Here is a 22,213-nt window from a genome sequence, read left to right as displayed (position 1 = left end):
ACAAACTGAAGGTCTGTGGAAATCCTGTGTCAAGCAAGTCTATCGATGCCATTTTTCTAACATTTGCTCACTTTGTGTCTTTGTGCCACATTTGGTAATTCTCATAATATTTCAAACTTGTTCATTATGATTATATTTGTTATGGTGGTCTATGATCAGTGATCTTTGATGTTACTACTACAACTCACTGAAGGCTCAGATGATGGTTAGCATTTTTTAGCAATAAAGCATTTCTTCACTAATGTATATAGTTTTTCTAGACAGAATGCTATTGCACACTTAGTAGACTGGGGTACAGTATAAACATAACTTTTATATGCACTGAGAAACCAAAAAAATCTGTGTGACTTTCTTTATTGAGATATTGATTTCATTGAAGTGGTCTGAAACTGAACCCACAATGTCTCTGAAGTCTGCCTGTGATCATCAAGAACTGAAATTTCTGGATTTTAGAAAATGTATATCTTTAAAATGACGCTAAACTGTTTTCCAAAGTGTTTCCACCAGTTTACATTTTCACAATAGGTTTGAAACTTCCCATTTTTCTACATCCTTGCCAAAATTTGCTATCACACTTGCAAATTTTTGCTAATTTTATGGGTATAAAATGATTTGAATTTACATCTTCCTGATTACAAGTGAGGATGAACATCTTTTCGTATGTTTACTGGAATTCCTATTCTGTGAACTGGCTGCTGAAACACTGGACCCATTTTTCTGTTGAGTCCAGATCTGTAAGTACAATGACTCACAGTTTACAGTTTATAGTGTACAGTTTATTCACAGTCAAATAAATGTCTAAATTCAACGTGCAGTGCTTTACTCCAGCTTCATCATCTTCATGAAGCAAGAATCAAGGAGATAATCTCAAAATAGAAGCATTTTAAAATGATGCCTCTTAAATGTCTATTTTCACCACTGAAATAAAAATTCCAAGTGGTTCTTACGGCCATAAATGGATACAGACCACGCAAATTATTTCAATGCTAGAATCCCACCATACAGGAGACACACAGACTTTCCTAACAAAAGTGGATGTGAAAACGGAGAAGGAGGAAGGCAGGAGCCACAAGACGCAACAAGATGTTCTTAGGCTCACGCAATTAAATCTGTAATATCCACCATGAAGAAAGACCAATCAGCAAGCTTGCTGTTCTCCTCCCTTTTGTCTTTGCCCTTAGAATCGATTAGGGAAGCATGCAGACCATTCTCATGGGACAACGCTAACAAAGGGGATTTCACAGAAGGCAGAGAAATACACCTGACAAAGTTCAAAGAAAAGGAACAGAGACAGCAAATGGCATGTACTCATTTAAACTGTTCTAAATTAGGAAGTCACAGCTTAAGTAGTGGCATTAAAGTAATAGATGCAAGAAAACTACTGTTATATGTCAAGTGATGTACATTGGTAGTAACTGTGATAGCACATATAATGAAATTTTATTCAAAAGGCAAGTTTCAGATGATGTCACTTAATATTTAATTTTTTTCCTACTTATATAATATTTTGACTTTGAAGAAAATTTCATATTTTCCTTTAAAATACCAAACTCTAGAAGAGACCATCAAGATGGAGGAGGAGTAAGACATGGAGATCACCTTCCTCCCCACAAATACATTAGAAATACATCTATATGTGGAACAACTCCTACAGAACACCTACTGAACGCTGGCAGAAGACCTCAGACTTCCCAAAAGCTGTGTGGTTGACAGGGTCTTGGTGCTCCAGCCGGGTGTCAGGCCTGTACCTCTGACGAGGGAGAGCCGAGTTCAGGACATGGTCTACTAGAGACCTCCTGGCTCCACGTAATATCAAACGGTGAAAGCTCTCCCAGAGATCTCCATCTCAACACTAAACCCAGCTGCACTCAACGACCAGCAAGCTCCAGTGCTGGACATCCTATGCCAAACAACTAGCAAGACAGGAACACAACCCCACCCACTAGCAGAGAGGCTGCCTAAAATCACAATAAGGTCACAGACACCCCAAAACACACCACCAGATGGGGTCCTGCCCATAGAAAGACAAGAAGCAGCCTCATCCACCAGAACACAGGCACCAGTCCCCTCCACCCACTGAACCAACCTTACCCACTGGGGGCAGACACCAAAAACAATGGGAACTACAAACCTGCAGATGGCGAAAAGGAGACCCCAAACACAGTAACTTAAGAAAATTGAGAAGACAGAAAACACAGAGCAGATGAAGGAGCAAGGAAAAAACCCACCAGTCCAAACTACTGAAGAGGAAATAGGCAGTCTACCTCAAAAATAATTCAGAGTAATGATAGTAAAGATGATCCAAAATCTTGGAAATAGAATGGAGAAAATACAAGAAATGTTTAACAAGGACCTAGAGGAACTAAAGAACAAAAAACCAATGATGAACAGCACAATAAATGAATTTAAAAATTCTCTAGAAGGAATCAACAGCAGAATAACTGAGGTAGAAGAATGGATAAGTGACCTGGAAGATAAAATAGTGGAAATAACTACCAGAGAGAAGAATAAAGAAAAAAGAATTAAAAGAATTGAGGACAGTCTTAGAGACATCTGGGACAAGATTAAATGCACCAACATTTGAATTATAGCAGTCACAGAGGAAGAATAGAAAAACAAAGGGACTGAGTACATATTTGAACAGATTATAGTTGAAAACTTCCCTAATATGGGAAAGGAAATAATCAATCAAGTCCAGGAAGCTCAGAGAGTCCCATACAGGACAAATCCAAGGAGAAACATGCCAAAACACATATTAGTCAAACTATCAAAAATTAAATACAAAGAAAAAATATTAAAAGCAGCAAGGGAAAAACAACAAATAACACACAATGGAATCCCCATAAGGTTAACAACTGATCTTTCAGCAGAAACTCTGCAAGCCAGAAGGGAGTGGCAGGACATATTTAAAGTGATGAAAGGGAAAAACCTACTACCAAGATTACTCTATCCAGCAAGTATCTCATTCAGATTTGACAGAGAAATCAAAACATTTACAGACAAGCAAAAGCTAAGAGAATTCAGCACCTCCAAACCAGCTTTATGACAAATGCCAAAGGAACTTTTCCAAGATCTACAATAACAAACCCAAAACAATTAAGAAGATGGTAATAGGAACATACATATCAATAACTACCTTAAATGTAAATGGATTAAATGCTCCAACCAAAAGAAACAGACTGGCTGAATGGATACAAAAAAAGAGCAGCATATATGCTGCCTACAAGAGACCCACTTCAGACCTAGGGACACATACAGACTGAAAGTGAGGGGATGGAAAAAGATGTTCCATGCAAATGGAAATCAAAAGAAAGCTGGAGTAGCAATTCTCATATCAGACAAAATATACTTTAAAATAAAGACTATTACAAGAGACAAAGAAGGAGACTACATAATGATCAAGGGGTCAATCCAAGAAGAAGATATAAAAATTGTAAATATTTATGCACCCAACATAGGAGCACCTCAGTACATGAGGCAAATGCTAACAGCCATAAAAGGGAAAATTGACAGTAACACAACAATAGTAGGGGACTTTAATACCCCACTTTCATCAATGGACAGATCATCCAAAATGAAAATAAATAAACACAAGCTTTAAATGATACATTAAACAAGATGGACTTAATTGATATTTATAGGACATTGCATCCAAAAACAACAGAATACACTTTCTTCTAAGGTGCTCATGGCACATTTTCCAGGATAGATCATATCTTAGGTCACATATCAAGCCTTGGTAAATTTAAGAAAATTGAAATCGTACCAAGTATCCTTCCAACCACAATGCTATGAGACTAGATATCAATTACAGAAAAAAAAAATCTGTAAAAAATAGAAACACATGGAGGCTAAAGAGTGCATTACTAAATAACCAATAGACCACTGAAGAAATCAAAGAGGAAATCAAAAAATACCTAGAAACAAATGACAATAGAGACACGACGACCCAAAACCTATGGGATGCAGCAAAGGCAGTTCTAAGAGGAAAGTATATAGCAATACAATCCTACCTCAAGAAACAAGAAACATCTCAAATAAACAACCTAACCTTATACCTAAAGCAATTAGAGAAAGAAGAACAAAAAACCCCCAAAGTTAGCAGAAAGAAAGAAGTCATAAAGATCAGACCAGATATAAATGAAAAAGAAATGAAGGAAACGATAGCAAAGATGAATAAAACTAAAAGCTGGTTCTTTGAGAAGATAAACAAAATTGATAAACCATTAGCCAGACTCATCAAGAAAAAAAAGGAGAAGACTCAAATCAATAGAATTAGAAATGAAAAAGGAGAAGTAACAACTGACACTGCAGAAATACAAAGGATCATGAGAGACTACTACAAGCAACTATATGCCAATAAAATGTACAACCTGGGAGAAATGGACAAATTCTTAGAAAAGCACAACCTTCCAGGACTGAACAAGGAAGAAATAGAAAATATAAACAGACCAATCACAAGTACTGAAATTGAGACTGTGATTAAAAATATTCCAACAAACAAAAGCCCAGGATGAGAAGGCTTCACAGGTGAATTCTATCAAACATTTAGAGACGAGCTAACACCTAACCTTCTCAAACTCTTCCAAAATATAGCAGAGAGAGGAACATTCCCAAACTCATTCTACGAGGCCACCATCACCCTGATACCAAAATCAGACAAAGATGTCACAAAGAAAGAAAACTACAGGCCAATATCACTGATGAACATAGATGCAAAAATCCTTAACAAAATACTAGCAAACAGAATACAACAGCACATTAAAAGTATCATACACCATGATCAAGTGGGGTTTATCCCGGGAATGCAAAGGTCCTTCAATATACGCAAATCAGTCAATGTGATATACCACAGTAACAAACTGAAGGAGAAAAACCATATGATCATCTCAATAGATGCAGAAAAAGCTTTCAACAAAATTCAACACCCAATTATGATAAAAACCCTCCAAACAATAGGCACAGAGGGAACTTACCTCATTATAATAAAGGCCATATATGACAAAACCACAGCCAACATCATTCTCAGTGGTGAAAAACTGAAACCATTTGCATTAAGATCAGGAACAAGACAAGGTTGCCCACTCTCACCACTATTATTCAACATAGTTTTCGAAGTTTCAGCCACAGCAATCAGAGAAGAAAAAGAAATGAAAGGAATCCAAATCGGAAAAGAAGAAGTAAAGCTATCACTGTTTGCAGATGACATGATACTATACATAGAGAATCCTAAAGATGCCACCAGAAAACTAGTAGAGCTAATCAATGAATTTGGTAAAGTAGCAGGATACAAAATTAATGCACAGAAATCTCTTGCATTTCTATACACTAATGATGAAAAATCTGAAAGAGAAATTAAGGAAACACTCCCATTTACCACTGCAACAAAAAGAATAAAATACCTAGGAATAAACCTACCTAAGGAGACAAAAGACCTGTATACAGAAAACTATAAGACACTGATGAAAGAAATTAAAGATGATACAAACAGATGGAGAGACATACCAAGTTCATGGAATGGAAGAATAAACATTGTGTAAATGACTATACTACCCAAAGCAATTTACAGTTTCCATGCAATGCCTGTCAAACTACCACTGGCATATTTCACAGAACTAGAACAAAAACTTTCACAATTTGTATGGAAACACAAAAGACCCTGAATAGCCAGCGCAATTTTGAGAAAGAAAAACAGAGCTGGAGGAATCAGGCTCCCTGACTTCAGACTATACTCCAAAGCTACAGTAATCAAGACAGTATGGTACTGGCACAAAAACAGTAATACAGATATATGGAACAGGATAGAAAGCCCAGAGAGAAACCCACACACATATGGTCACCTTACTTTTGACAAAGGAGGCAAGACTATACAATGGAGAAAATACAGCCTCTTCAATAAGTGGTGCTGGGAAAACTGGACAGCTACATGTAAAGGAATGAAATTAGAACACTCCCTAACACCATACACAAAAATAAACTCCAAATGGATTAAAGACCTAAATGTAAGGCCAGACACTTATAAAAGTCTTAGAGGAAAACATAGCCAGAACACTCTGTGACATAAATCACAGCAAGATCCTTTTTGACCCACCTCCTAGAGAAATGGAAATAATAACAAAAATAAACAAATGGGACCTAATTAAACTTAAAAGCATTTGCACAGCCAAGGAAACCATAAACAAGATGAAAAGACAACCCTCAGAATGGGAGAAAATATTTGCAAATGAAGCAACTGACAAAGGATTAATCTCCAAAATTTACAAGCAGCTCATGCAGCTCAGTATCAAAAAAACAATCAACTCAATCCAAAAATGGGCAGAAGACCTAAATAGACATTTCTCCAAAGAAGATATACAGATTGCCAACAAACACATGAGAGGATGCTCAACATCACTAATCATTAGAGAGATGCAAATCAAAACTACAATGAGGTATCACCTCACACCAGTCAGAATGGCCATCATCAAAAAAGCTACAAACAATAAATGCTGGAGAAGGTGTGGAGAAAAGGGAACCCTCTTGCACTGTTGGTGGGAATGTAAATGGATACAGTCACTATGGAGAACAGTATGGAGGTTCCTTAAAAAACTAAAAATACAACTACCATACGACCCAGCAATCCCACTACTGGGCATATACCCTGGGAAAACCATAATTGAAAAAGAGTCATGTACCACAACGTTCATTGCAGCTCTATTTACAAAAGCCAGGACATGGAAGCAAGCTAAGTGTCCATCAATAGACGAATGGATAAAGAAGATGTGGCACATATATACAATGGAATATTACTCAGCCATAAAAAGAAATGAAATTTAGTTATTTGTAGTGAGGTGGATGGACCTAGAGTCTGTCATACAGAGTGAAGTAAGTCAGAAAGAGAAAAACAAATACCGTATGCTAAAACATATATATGAAATCTTACAAAAAAAAAAAAAAAGAAAGGTTCTGAAGAACGTTTCAGGACAAGAATAAAGACACAGAGGTAGAGAATGGACCTGAGGACATGGGGAGGGGCAAGGGTAAGCTGGGATGAAATGAGAAAGTGGCATGGACATATATACAGTACCAAACGTAAAACAGATAGCTCGTGGGAAGCAGCCACATAGCACAGAAAGATCAGCTGAGTGCTCTGTGATCACCTAGAAGGGTGGGATGGGGAGAGTGGGAGGGAGATGGAAGAGGAAGGAGATATGGGGATATATGTATACGTATAGCTGATTCACTTTGTTATAAAGCAGAAACTAACACACCATTGTAAAGTAATTATATTCCAGTAAAGATGTTACAAAAAAAAACCAAACTCTAATTTCATGAAGAAAGTATTTCTTAGCTGCTTTGGCAATGGGGACAGGCAAGCCAGTGTTCACAGCGTTCACAGATCTCACAGTGAGTCCAGGGCTGAGACAGTGCAAGAGCCTTCCCTTCCGAAGCACAGCCCAACAGTTCAGCTACCAGCCAGGCACAGAAGCCAGCTCTCCATCCTTTTATACCAAGCATAAGACTTAAGGAGGGGAGGAAGGAAGAAGACCAGAGGGAGAGGGCAGAGGGTTGAGGGTTGGTGGGTAGGACACAGCTGTCCGCCTGCACTCTAACTGGACACATACTAGGTTGACAGGTGCTGTGCTGGGTGCTTTTTCCCACTGTGGAATACAGAACCCCAGGAATTCTAAAGTGAAAGAGAACCTGGCCTTCGCCCCTCTAACCTGTTCCTCTTGGAGGCCATGGAGATCCAGAAAGGTCAAGTCCTTGCTTGAGGCCCCAGAGGTAAAGGCAGAGGGGCAGCAGCCCCATTCTCCCAACTCTGAGCCTCCAGACAATGGTGTAAAATCCAAAGGGCTGCTGAAAACACAAGCTTCAAAACAGTCTGCTCCCTGCTGGCAGTGCTGACCTGAGCCGTCAAGGCTCTTGGTAAACTCATTGGTTCTCAACTGCCTTTTCTCCCGTGGCTCTTAGACACCCAGTTTTAACAACTAGGTCCTTTCTGCAAACCCCACTCAAAGCCAGAGTTCCCCGGATTCACAGCCGATTCCTCTGCTGCGTGTACAGCACTTACAAGTCTACACCACATGCTCAGTAAAAAACATACCCTGACCCCTGCGGGAATTTCGTCTCCTCTACTGTTTATAAGCTCTCTGGAGGCAGAGCAAGTTCATTTTCCCTTCTCTCAACTCATCCAGTGTCTAGCATGGTGTTGGGCGGGGGAAGGAACGAGAGGCACCGTTCTGCCTTGTAGACATGACCTGCCTAACATCAACTGACCCCTTCAGCTTCCATTAGCTAAGAGCCAAAACCAAGTCTGAGCTATTTTTGTAATGCCCACACACCTCACACAGTACCTGATATATGGGTCTCTCAGGAAACAGGAAGTGACTTACTTTTTAAAAATGGAATAAATTGACTTACTTGTTTAAAAAAAGGGAAGGTAAAGAGGGAGACCTCAGACTGTTTCCTTGTGCTGTTTTAAAGTAGACATGATTTAGAAGGTAATGGCATTTCTAGGAATCTGCTAGGCAATTAACAAGTCAAATTGCTAAATACTGCAGCTTCATCAAACCCAAGCCGCAGGAGTTTAGACTAAAGAACACCTGCCTTCAAGTCAGCCCGAGGGGGGCTATTGCTGAAAGCACCATCAGAAAGATTTTGTTTCATCATTTCAAGTTTAAGACGGTTTTAAAGACCTTAAGCAGTGTTTAGTGAGCTTCAGCAAAATAACCTAATTGTTTTATTGAGTATCTAGTATGTTAACTATTTAATTCAACCCTCTAGTAAATGAATACGAAAGCTGTCTATTCTCAAAGTGTGGTCCAAGTTCATGCCAAGGAGTCTAGACTGCATCTTGTTGGCAATAGTGAGCCAGTTAAGGTTAAGTGACATCAAAGCAATCATGTTTTAGCCAGAACTGTGCAGGCTGGACTGAAGAGAAGCAAGATGAGAGGAAGGGAGATCTCCCGTGGTTCTAGGAAGGGTCTGCCAGAGTTTTCCAAGGCAGGGCATGCGCCCCAGGCAAGGTGATCCACTGGGATGAATTTTTAAAATCAGCACTGAGATATAATTCACACTTGACCACACAAATCACCCATTTGAAATGTACAATTCAGAGTTTTTTAATATATTCACAGGGCTGTGCAACCATCACCACATTTAATTTTATGACATTTTAGATCCCCTAAAAGAGACCCTTTTGGAATAGAATCACACAACACGTTCCTTTTGTGACTGGCTTCTTTCACTTAGCAAGGTTTCCCAGGTTCATCTACACTGTAGGATGTACCAGTGCTTCAGTGTTTTGTGGCTGAATAAAGTCCCGTTGTATGGATATATCACGTTTTGTTCATCCATTTATCAGCTGATGGCCATATCTACCTTTGGCCGTTTGAATAATGCTGCTGTGAACATTCATGTAAAAATTTTTATGTGAATGTATATTTTCATTCTCTTGTTATCAAAGTGGGGTGAAATTACTGGGTCACATGCTAACTCTATGTTTAATCATTTGATAAACCACCGAAGTGTTTTCCAAAGAAGCTGCTTCATTTTATATTCCTATCAGCAATATATGAGAGTTCTAATTTCTCCATAACCTCACCAATATATTATTTTTCATAAAAATTTTAAAAAACTTACAGCCATCCTAATGGTATCTCATGGTTCTGGTTTGTATTCCCCTAATGACTAATGATGTTCAGCACTTTTTCATGTTATATTGGTAGTAAGACATGTAATATATTTTATTTAAAAAATACACATATTGAAGGATATCTGCTCAAATATTTAGTGTTGATAAGGTAAATGACCAAAAAATTAGGATACCAGTGATCTGAGTACAAGATAATAAGAGTCTGAATTAAGAGATGTGGGTAGGATATGAAAGATGTGTAGGAAGTAGAAGTGACAGGACTGAAAGTATGACATTGAGTGGGGTGGGAAGGGTGTGGTTCTGGCCAGTGAGGGACACACTCTGAGAATGCCTTCATCCTCTGAAAGCTCTGCTCCTAACGTCTGCCTGTGGAGAGGGGCGTTGAGAGGGCGAGTCAGCCGGTTGACCCTGGAGCCGGACCTGGGCACCAGGAGGCTCCTCACCCAGCCCCCGCCCTCGGAATGTGCATTCCGCTTGCCTTCCCCGTGCTAGGAGCTGCCCAAGGACGCGGCCTTGAGACAGTAAGGTGGTGTTGGGACCATCTGGACGGCCTACCTGACTGGAACCCACTTAAGGATGCTTATAAACTTTAAGATCCTGGAGGCGGGTGCAGAGATCCGCTGTGTCTCAAATGCCCAAGACAAGCCTCGCAAGTTCCCTTGCTTATTAAGCCTGCCACCTACCAGTCCGGGGTGGCTGCCTCTTTCTTCGGTCTCTCCTTGCCCTCCTCATATGGGGCCAGTTTGTGAACCAACATTGCCCCACTCACCTTGTCCTTAGCACTACTGCCATGTGGTCAAAGCACAGGATAGCACGAGGGTGAGAAGCAAACACAGAATCTCCTGTTTGCGACTGGGTTAATCACAAGGCTGGCCCTCAGTAGTTAGCATTTAGTGATCATCCACTGAGTCAAACTTCTACAGAACAGTGGTTGGAATTCAAAGCAGAAAACAGGACAAGATACCTGAGGAAATGACACTGTCATGAGGTACAGGTCTCCAGAGAAGTAGTGAAACGGAGGCAGGTTTTGTCACAGGGCAGGGTCTCTGGTCTGCACTGCGTATGGCAGGACACCGGTGTGTCTCAGAAACACACATATTCCCCGGGACCCTGGCCCAGACCTGATCAATCGAGGCGGGGGGCCGGGGGATGAGAAATGTGCGCTTTAAATAAGTCCCCAGATAATTCTTATGCACATTAATGTCTGAAAATGACTACTTTGATGAGTAGAAAAGGAGGTCCAGTAGATCTTGAAGACGGCCAACCATGAAATCCTAAGTTTGGAGTGCTACACCAGAAGGAGAAACAAAACTTACATTTTCATACTAGTCTCTCTACCTGCGACAGAGGAAGAAAAATGTGCCCTGGGAACATGGTCATGAAAAACAACTAGAAGAAGGCAGCTCTTCCCACACAGCAGAGTTGCTCAGAAAGAACCACGCTACTCTGACAATAATCAATTCCAATAACGACGGCTAATATGGTTTGGAGAGAAGACAAGAATAAATTAAAGAAAAGCCTGCAAATGACAGGGTGGTGAACAGTGTGTCTTTAAAAGCACCAAACAATCTTCTAATTGAATGTTTAGTTTTTTCCTCACACTGTTTGACTTTTTTCCAGCAGGGCACTCACACTGTTATACATTATTTTGTAAACTGAAATTATCCAAGTGTTCTGGCATTTAGGGGAGTTGCAGCCAGGCTGTGGGCATGCGGAGAAAGGAAAGACGGCCAGGCTAGAGCAGTGGCTCCCAACAGCAGGGACTGGCCCCACGGGACATTTGGCAATGTCTGGAGACATTTCTGGTTGTCACAACTAGGGGGATGATACTGGCATCAAGTGTGCAGAGGCTGGGGATACTGCCCAACATCCTACAATCCACAACAAAGAACTACCCAGGCCAAAAGGTCAGCAGGGCCGAGACTGAGAATGCCCGGGCTAAAGGAGGAGGCCTCACCTTCAAGGCACTGGAGGCCCTGTGGGCGCATCCAGACACACCTTCCAGGTTCACTGAAGGTGCACTGTGACTCCAGCCAAGACATGCCCCAAGAGTCTCCATCTGAAACGGAGGGTACCCCAAACACCTGCACCAGGCTGTGTGCAAACCAACGCTCTCACCCTCTTTCTAACCTGTTCTTTATCATGTGCTTGGTTCTACATATTCGTTTCTAATTGTCCTATTACTCTCAAAGGTAAAGCACATTTTTCATTTTTAGTAAACAAACACGACGACCTGGGCAAAAAATACAGAGCTAGTGACAGAAAGAATCTTAAAAACATTCTAGAAAACTTCCTCATCTTCCAGATGGAAAACTGAGGCCCACAAAGTCTCAGTGACTTACTTGTCTGGGAGGAAGTCATCGTATTCTTTTACAAAGAAATTAAATTCCCAAAAGGGTTTGGTCATCTTATGTGACACAAGAGGATGCTTCTTTCTGGTTACTACTTGCATATTTAAAATCTTGAACCCATCATTTTGATCACATTACATATGCATTTTTTGCACCTCCATGTTCAAAATGAGGAAAAATATCAAAAAAGTTATGCATTCTATTTTTAATTCCAGTGTAGGACATTTGTTTAAAATAAGAGATTCTGCCTTGATAAAGGTGGTATGGTCTTGTGGTAAAAATATACAAATAGATAAACACATTCATTTTCACGTATAAGTGACTTAACTAATGTACAGCCCATACATAAGCAGGATAGTAACACATTTTTCAAAGTAGAAAATAAACAGAAATGTAGGTTCTACAGTGAGGAAAGAACAAGGAAAAGCTCTCATGTTGCTCTATACTTATTAATGTTCGTCTTTAACTTCAGATCACCTTTCCCCCCGGATCTTTTATAGGAGTAGTTGTGAGAAAGACCAATCTATTGAAAGATAACGATTGGAAAATTCCTAGTGAAATTAATAGAATAAAACTCAACTTTTGAAAGTATTTTTTTGCCTCTAGTTATTCAATTGCTTTTCTCTCCTCTTACCTTATGTAATGTGGCTTACTATTTATGTCAAGTACCCAAAATTACAGTGGGGAAATGCATTTGCTTTAAGAGTTCGTATTTTAGTTGGGTAGATGGAGAGGTCTGCCAACATACTTTCTCGTCATCAATAAGAGGTAAAACCTGCCTTTTCTCTTAGAATATTTATTTTCCTTGAAAGTTAAATGCCATTCTGCCTTGTAAAGTGAGCTGGCTCAGTCCTTTCTATTCCTAACAGCTTTTTCAGTAGTCAGTCTATGAACTAGACAGGAATAGCAATGCTTACGTGGGAGCATCCAAATCATGTCCATAATAATTATGAATTTACAGAAACAAAAGAATCTCTACTGAAATCATGCCTCCTCTGTTCTCAGCGCCAGCTTGTCTTTATGAACTCAGGCAGGACTTGCACACATCTCCCCCTCCACATCCTCACTGCCTTCCACCCCCCTTAAGGATGACCAACGCGGCTGCTCCACCATCACTCCCGAAACTGCTCTCACTGTAGGACCCAGTCACCTCCTGCCACTTCACAGGAGATCTTTTGGTCCTATTTGTACCTGATCTTTCCCCCCTTCTCTTGGCATAACATTCTCTCTGGGTTTTTTCTTGACTAACTTAAAAACTATTGTTTCTCAAGTGTCTGTTTTGGTCTGCTTCTGAGCACTCATTGCAATATGTGGAGGTAGAAAGAGGAAAAGGACACAGGAAAGGACCCTGGGAAGATGCACCAGGAGGGAAAGCAGGAGACCATGGGGTCCCAAAAGCCAGATCAGACACCACAGTCCTCAGTGTCCAAGCCCAGGTGACAGCCCTTATTGCTCACTTCAGGGAGCACTAAGGACCATCAACATGCCCCAAACCCTTCCACTTCTGCCCACCTCCTCTTTAACTAACTTAGTTTTCCCCTGCATTATTGAAAGTGCCTTCCTGCTTTAGTAGTTTCCTCCTCTAGTACTTTCTTCCTATTGTAACAAGAATAATTTTTAAAGCACAGATTTGATCACATTAATTTCCTGCTTATACTATTATCCTAAGGATGCTGGGAACCAGTGAAGCATCCAAAATCCTACACCTGACAAACAAGACTTTTCATCATTTGGCATTTGCTTATCTCCACAGAGGAACGTTTCTTGCCTTTTCACAACACTCTGTACTCAAGTCACATCTGATAACTTATGTTAACTCCTACATCCCAGTGCTTTCTCCTCTAGGCCTTTCGGACCCTCTGCTGGATCATTCTCTTTCCCACAGCACACCTACCTGCTGCTCATCCTGTGAGCTTCGTATTAGCTAGCACACTTCCTCCTTCCTCCAAGGCCAGGCCCTAACTTGCACCCCAACAGTACTCTGGATTTATCCTTCATGTACCTCTAATCAAACTGCGTTACAATTACTTGCTTGTTTATATTTGCCAATTCGATCCCAGAGACCGCCTGGGTTTCACTTGCCTTCCTATTTCCAGTGCCAAAAATAGTCTCTGAGGTACACAGGCACATGATACATATTTATTAATAAATGTTCCGTTCATGATGTCAGATGTGTAGAGGAGCTAGTTAATATCAAGACTTGGTTGATTAAAGCCAGGTGAAACTATTTCTATTATTGCACCAATAAGAAATTCACAAAGACATCAAAGTAGCTTCCAAAATCCTTAACTAATCAGTGGCAATAGAGGCACTGCAGACAGGTTTAAAACTGGCAAACGTGGCTTGTATGCAATATCTTAGAACAGAGTTTTAAGTAAGAAAGGAGCACAATAAAATGTGGTCTTTAGAGAGATCACTCCTACAAAAGGAGAGCAGCTTATGTGAATACATCTGAAGAGAGTTCTAGCATGCTTTGTCTGAATTAGCTGGGAAAACCACCAGGGTTCACTTAGATCCTCCCTGAGAGGTAGGGAAGGCTCTGCCCCACTGCACTGTGAATAGTGGATCCCTGGGAATATTTTTATATACTCAGCATCAGATACAGTCTGGGATATGGGAAAAGCTCAATAAAATAAAAAGTTGAATGAATGAATGAATAAAAAGCTTGTTTCCAAGCCATGATGTCTAACATTAGCCAGTTATTTAAAAAATATGCACTGTTAGTAAAAACAAAAATCAAAATAAAAAATGAGGCTGGAATGACTAAGTAGTAAACTAATATGAATTTTAGAAACTAATTCAAAGTATGTGTCCTACCAACCTTGACAATTGAGCTGACTCAATTGTGTCAGCTTCCCACAGGAAGTGTAAAAGCCAGCACACTGCATTTTGCCCCACTTGTACAACACTGTCCTCCAGGGCAAGGTCTCATCACTGCCCCCAAAATATGGAGTATTATTCAAATACAAATATTAAGAAGATTATTTTACAAAGTGCTTTTTTCCAAGGTCAAAGCACGATCAAAATGACTAACCTGAGACAATTTTGTAGTGGTGGCAGGCAGAAGTGGACGACTAAACTTCTTCTGAGATCCGATGGCTGCTGGAAATGGTGGTGCAGAAAATACAGCTGCAACACAATTAATTTTGTTTATCCACCCTTGCATTTCCTCTGGACTCCTATGAGAAACAGATATATTTATGTTAGGGTATTTCTGCATCTAAGTGCATCACATCTTGCCCATTTCTCATTACTGATCTAAAATGACATATAAAATCATTTATTCTTCTTGGTACAAATAATTCCTGACAAAACTTCATTGGAGACTAACATTTTCAAAAGCAATCACCATGGTAATAAAAGGCCCTGGAACCTAGGATCATCATAGTGTAAGGCTATGATTATCCCCCAAGGATACAGAAGGAAATACAGCAAAATCACTTCACAATAAATATTTACTAACCCCCCTACTTTCTATTTGATACTAGGCTAGGTCAAAAATTAATTTAAAAATTAACTCATCTCTTCCAATCACATAATTTGATTTTAAAATGCAACTGAGTGATAAACTGATAGAGGGAATGTAAAAGGGTACATACACCCCCTTTGGAAAGTAGTTTGGACAGTTTCTTAAAAACTATAAACTATAAATTTATTATACAACTCAGCAATTCTACTTCTAGGTATACACTCAAGGGAAATAAAAACATATAGGCACTAAAAGATTTGTATGTGAATGTTCATAGCAGCACTATTTATAAGCATCAAAAAGGATAAACACTCTAAATGTCCATCAACTAGTGAATGAATAAACAAAACATGGTCTAGGGCTTCCCTGGTGGTGCAGTGGTTAAGAATCCACCTGCCAATGCAGGGGACACGGGTTCGAGCCCTGGTCCAGGAAGATCCCACATGCCAAGGAGCAGCTAAGCCCGTGCGCCACAACTACTGAGCCCGCGCTCTACAGCCCGTGAGCCACAACTACTGAGCCTGTGTGCCACAACTACTGAAGCCCGCGCCCCTAGAGCTGTGCTCCTCAACAAGAGAAGCCACCACGATGAGAAGCCCGTGCACTGCAACGAAGAGTAGCCCCCGCTCGCCGCAACTAGAGAAAGCCCATGTGCAGCAACGAAGACCCAACGTAACCAAAAATAAAAATAAATAAAATTAAAAACAAAACAAAAACAAAACCACGATCTATATCTGTACAGTGGAATACCACGCAGCAGCAAAGGTATGGAGTGCTGAGGCAGATTACAGCATGGATGACCCCAAAACTTCATACTGAGTTAAAGAAAAGCCCATGTATTCTGTGACTGCATTTATATGGAAAATCCAGAAAGGGCAATACAAAGAGGAAACTAGTGGTGTCTGGGCTGTGGGTGAGAATGGCACAGGGGATTGGGGTGGGGTGATGAAAGTGTTCCAAAACTGGAGTGTGTTGCACAATTCTGCAAATTTGCTAAACATCATTGTACACTTAAAAGTATGTACAGTATATTTCAGTAGGACATAAAAAAATCCACCTGAGAGGGTGTGGAAATCTCCTGATGTCAGTATCATACTTTTAACTTATATGTCATGTTTGCAGAGCCCAGCACTGACAGCACTTGTGAACTCATAAACCAATGGAAGAAATAGTCCTGAACTAGGTGAGATACCTACCATGTATATAATCAATAAAAAGATGGACAAGAAGTCAGCCCATCTAAAAATCATTTCCTGTACTGAATACGCTGAAAGCTACCACCCTAACCTGACACCACACCCAGGTGTCACCCTCATCATGCCCTGCATGCCTCTCTGACCCGTGTGCCTCTCCAACCTGTTATTTCAATCGACTGATTTCTGCATCAATCCCACTTGGAGTAATTAGCTCTTCTTAGTTACCGTATCCAGCATTTTAGACATTTAAAAACAATAATGCTGGGGAACAGAATAACGTGGGGGCCCTTTATGACTAATGGCTGTGATTACACATCCGGCTGTGGCTCCCTTGTGCTGCTAGCCATCTCCCACACCAAAAACTCCTGTGTGACTTGGGTTTCCTTACAACTTCCTCCTCACCTGATGTCAGCAATCTCATGCCTTTGCAAGCTCAGCATCCCCAAATCACCAGAGTACCTGGTTCTTGTTCTCATTTCCTCTGCTAGTCTTGCACTGTTTTGATCAGCAAGCCTGCAGATACCTGTGTTTATTCTATTGATGTCAAATTTAATGCCAGTGCCTAATGCAGCCAGTTGGTAGTGCTGTGTTGAGAGTGATTCTGAAGTCAAGCTCAGGCTGTAAAAGGCATGCCATGAATAATTAACACTGCCTGCCACGGACACTGATGCTATGTGTGCTATTAAAATTCCTGTTCTAGAGGCTCAGTTCTAAACATCCAAAGTTTCTCACTTCATAAATCCAGAATTCTCCACGTGGAGTGTTCCATTTTTAATCTAAAGGCTGTCACAGACCCCTTATTAAAATGGCACTCCATCCCATTTCCTTGCCCACAATATCATTTTATATTTTCCTTCTAGTTTAATCACAAACTATTAGGGCTCAGAAGGAGAGAGAAGGGAGGGAGCAAAATGAAAATTTACACCTCTTGAACAGCCTCTGTGTGCCAGGTACTATGTGAGGCTCTTTACATGCTTCATGTCATTTGCTTCCACAAGAACCCTGAGAAATAAACATTATTAACATTATTATTATCATTATCTACACTAGCCACCAGCTGAGGTTCAAAGAGGTTAAATTTACATGATAGGACAAAGAGTTAGGAAACAGTAATCTGAATCCAGGTCTATTTTACTCACTGTGTGATAGAACTTGCATACTAACACCCTTGAGGGTATTACAGTCTAGAGGTGGTAAGTGGTTGACAAAGGGTCACAGGGCTACTTTGCAGCAAACAAAAAGCTTGCCCTAGGGTTTCTATTTCGTATTCTACTTTTCTTAGACAGTTGTCTCTCTACTGCAACCAGTTAATGACTTTGACTCCAACTCAAAAAGTTTCCCCTGCAGATCCCGATTCTATTTCTCGGTGTAAAGTGGTGCTCTGCAAACTAAATAACCAAACCAAACCAACCAGCGAAACCTACTGGGCTTGAAAAAGCAAGACCCTCCAATCAGCAGTTTTCAGTTTGAGCACATTGGGTTTCTTCTCGTAGTCCGTGGCCCGGGATGCCAGTGCGTGGTGCACACTCACAGCGTTTTTCAGGTCCTCTTCCGACAGGGCCTTTTCCGGCTTATATTCATCCTGTGGGCAGATACGAAGAAAGCAAAGACATGTTCAGACTTCATCTTCTCTTTTTAAAATCTAAGACTATAAGAAAAATTTTAGAGAATCCATGAAGGTGCATGAAAAAAGTGAAATGAATGGTGGGTAGAAACAACTCCTTGCTACTTCATAAATGTCATAAAAAATCCTGCTCTTTGAAAAGTATGCTCAGAATGAGAAAATACACATTTACCAAAGGGGCACTTTTGAAAAAGCTGGTATATAATAATTAAAGTAAAGAGCTAAGGAAGATCAAAGACAAAATATCTATCACACATGTTTTATAGTGATTTGAAATGAAGCTAGGTCTAATAGGGTGATTTGGTTTCAGGAGCTAAAGGACTTATGCAAAAGCCCCCAGGATGCATCAGCAGAACTGTACTGATGGTGAAAACCCATGCCACTGTGTTTGCCCGAAAGATACTACATTTTCCCAATACTTTCTTTTGAGGCAAATATTATTAAAAGAAAAATGAACAGTAAAATAAAACAATTTCTCCAGCTGTTCTCTGAAAGAAAAGAGGAAAATCAGTTTAATCTTAAATCAGGAGAAAGCCTAGCTCTATTATCATAAATTTGAAAAATGGGTAAAATTACATAAAAAGGAGGGTGTCATGGATAGATGCAATTTTATCTTTGGGCATGATCCAGACACAATTCATAGAATTTATAAAGGTTCTTTTGTATGGCGTCCTTCCAAATGTAACTAAAAAAAAATCCCAACTAGTAGAAAAATAAGAATTTAAAACAAATGTGATATTATTATTACTATTTTATCTAGTAGTTTCCTTGGGTCCATAAGAATAAAAAAGGCCTGGAAACTACTGTCAATATAGTAGACATTACAAAGTGTTGTAGGAGATGTTTTTTAGTTTTTAGATGTTTAAGTTCCTCTCCCCGCTTCCCATATTTTATCAGACTTGATGCTAAATAAACTTGCACTTCTTCTGTAAAGAACACACACACACACACACACACACACACACACACAAGTCCTCACCTTCTAATTAGTACTAAAAGCCTAAAGGAAGACGTTGTTTATTCTGTTATCGCAGTCTGGTTTTACAAATTTTCAAACGGATAATTACACTCTCCCATACCTCCTCCTCCCTTCCCCGTGGCCCCAGCACAAATCGAGCTCTTCAGAGGTCCTCTTGCCATAGATTCAAAGTGAGTCAGAAATAAACAGCAGCTGCTGATCCTTAGTGATCACTGTCAGTGACAGTGCTGAGACAAAGGTGGGAAAACCTAAGATACTCAGTAAATGCCAACAGCAATATAAAAATTACACAATTTATTATACTAAATGATAAAATTACTACTTTAAGATTGCTACAGCTCTATTTTCTTAAGCCTCAGAGATTAGGAACTGCTGTCGACAACCAGAGAAGTATGAGGAATAAAGGAGAATTATTTTAAAATCTTAAAATAAATAACAATATATTTACATGTATCTGTTCTACAATTCCCATTAATGCATAAAACTATAATCTAGCTATGTTTTGGGGTCTTGTCTTTTCTACATGGGATTTTTCTTAGTGATTTAGCATTCCAAAACTTCACAGATCTCCTTCCAGGGGAACTGTTATTAGAGCAGGAGTATCAGCTAGAGGCAGCATGACAACAAATTCCCCCCGGCCTCAGAATTAGACTGCAATAGAGCCCCGCATGGCTGGCCGTGAGCTCAGCTTACCCACTTAGCTCCAGATAGGAATCTGGGGTGGATGAATTATGGGGAATAGGGATAAGTGATCAGGGACAAAACCTTCAGAGAGTTTATACACTAAGTCCATTTCCGTACATGCTGATCTCTAACACACCTGATATTTGAGTTTGCACAGAGATCAGCCTAGAAATTTGTATGCACCGTTTTTTGATATTCCAGGTCCATAATTTGGGTTTTTATCCTAATTCTTTCTCACTAGTTTCTTTTGGTTAATTTTTTGTTGTTTGAATTTAAAACGATTAGTTTTTTATTTTTCGTATTTCTTCTTTAATTAAGAATTTAAGACTATAATTTTTCCTCTGAGTACAGGATACACATAGCTTGGGAATGAAGAGTATTTTTTCGTTGTTCTGTAGATGATTTGTAGTTTTATTTTTTTCTCTCTTCTTCAATCTTAGTCATGTCAAAGAATGTTTCTCAAATTTAAAGCACCTAAAGTTTTTAGTTATCATTATATATTTCCAATTTTATTGGTTTGTGACCAGAGAATGTGGTCTGTAAAATGTATTTTATTTACTTAAAATTCGCTAAGGTTAATTTCTCAAGGTTTTCCAACAACTTGTTTAGTTTTTGTTATTGTTCCATGGACATAAAAAAAAAGTTATTCTCTGGGCTTCCCTGGTGGCACACTGGTTGAGAGTCCGCCTGCCGATGCAGGGGACACGGGTTTGTGCCCCGGTCTGGGAAGATCCCACATGCCGCGGAGCGGCTACACCCGTGAGCCATGGCCGCTGAGCCTGCGCGTCCGGAGCCTGTGCTCCGTGACGGGAGAGGCCACAACAGTGAGAGGCCCGTGTACCGCAAAAAAAAAAAAAAAAAAAAAAAGTTATTCTCTGAGGGATGAGTGTGTATTTATATTCAAGTTTATTGATTCAGTTCCTCTATGTTCTTACAGTATTTTTCTACCATGTTCTGTGTGCTATTTATTATTTTAAAATGTTCTTCTTTATCCATGTTAGTGCTTACTTACATAAGATGGAAACTTAAAAGGCTCTCTTCTCCCACCAAATGCTCTATTTCTCTGTATCAACAAGACTTTTAAAATAGTTTCACTTCCCTCCCTACCCTTCCCATTAATCCTAAATTTTGATAAAAGTTTAGTATGTTTTATTCTGCAATCTTATTAAAATTATCTTGTATTATGTATTTTCTGTTTCAAGAAATCCTATCTTGCACTTACATTACATATTCCCTGAATCTCTCCTTATTCTTTTAGATTTAATTGTGTCCATGTTTCATTGCTCACCTACTTTCTATCTTTTCTCCATCTTGAGGTCTCTTTTCTCATCCCTTTGTTATTCTCTCTTCTTGCAAGTACTTTTCTCAGGTGGGTGATGTCCTCCAGTCCTTACTTTCAAGTGTCTCTTGCTTTCTTTCTCAGGTGGAGAACTGGGTATGGAGCTTTGGGCTGCAGTCTTTTTCCACTCAGTACTCTGCAGATGCTATTCTGTCTTCTAGCTTCCAGTTTTACTAAAGTCCAAAACCAGTCTGATTCTCTTTTGCTTTTCTTATATTTTCTGTCAGGAATCTCATAGGGTTTTATTTTTATCCTTAGAATTTAGGAATTTTTGCTCAGCCATGCCCTAACATTCTCATCTATCTGATCTGGAACTAAAAAAATCCCACCCTAGTTCTCCTTATATGATCACTCACTTGCACTGCTGACAGCTGCTAAAGACAACCAACCCAGCTATGAAGATGTGTGCCACCCAGACGTATGGTCTCCAGCTATGGCTGCACCCAGTGCCGACCGACAATGCTTTTACTCCTCTACGATAACCCCTCTGGTCCATTCTGCCAAACGTCCACCATTCTCTTCAACACTCCTATCCCACGACAAAGATGGTTAAGAGCACAGGTGCCTGGGGTTAGACCCATCTCTTCAAATGTCTAGCTCTATTATGGTACTTAACATTTCCATGACCAGAGGCAAGTTATTTAAACTCATTAAACTTCATTTTCTTTGCCTGAGGAGTAGTGATAATACTTTCCTCATAGAGCTGTAGGATGAAATTCAATGAGATACTATTTTTCTAAAACTCTAAATAATGCTCACAGCAGACAGTGAGCACTTAGATGTTAGCTGATATAATCCCTAATAATAATTTTTAGTAGCATATAGCTTGAACTTGTATTTTATAAGGTCAAGCTTGTAAATTTCAAACTTTCTGCTTACATGCCCTGTAAACGCATATTTTGTGACCACCTTTATCCTCTTTCCTCCTTACACA

At 39.8% G+C, this 22,213-nt stretch overlaps 1 protein-coding gene across 9 annotated transcripts in view; it reads right to left on the bottom strand.

The window, feature by feature from the left end:
- PSD3 (pleckstrin and Sec7 domain containing 3) overlaps positions 1-22,213 on the bottom strand; it is a 499,749-nt gene that overhangs the window by 26,789 nt on the left and 450,747 nt on the right. For all 9 annotated transcript variants that reach the window (XM_060291626.2, XM_060291630.1, XM_030834855.2 and 6 more), the window contains 2 exons: positions 18,078-18,235; positions 15,023-15,167 (listed from right to left, as the gene is read on the bottom strand). In XM_060291626.2, coding sequence (XP_060147609.1) covers positions 15,023-15,167; positions 18,078-18,235 — 303 coding nt within the window. The remainder of the gene's footprint in view (positions 1-15,022; positions 15,168-18,077; positions 18,236-22,213) is intronic.

This window comes from Globicephala melas, chromosome 21 (assembly GCF_963455315.2).
Source record: "Globicephala melas chromosome 21, mGloMel1.2, whole genome shotgun sequence".
Lineage (NCBI taxonomy): Eukaryota > Metazoa > Chordata > Mammalia > Artiodactyla > Delphinidae > Globicephala > Globicephala melas.
This window is presented reverse-complemented; position numbering and strand designations above follow the sequence as displayed.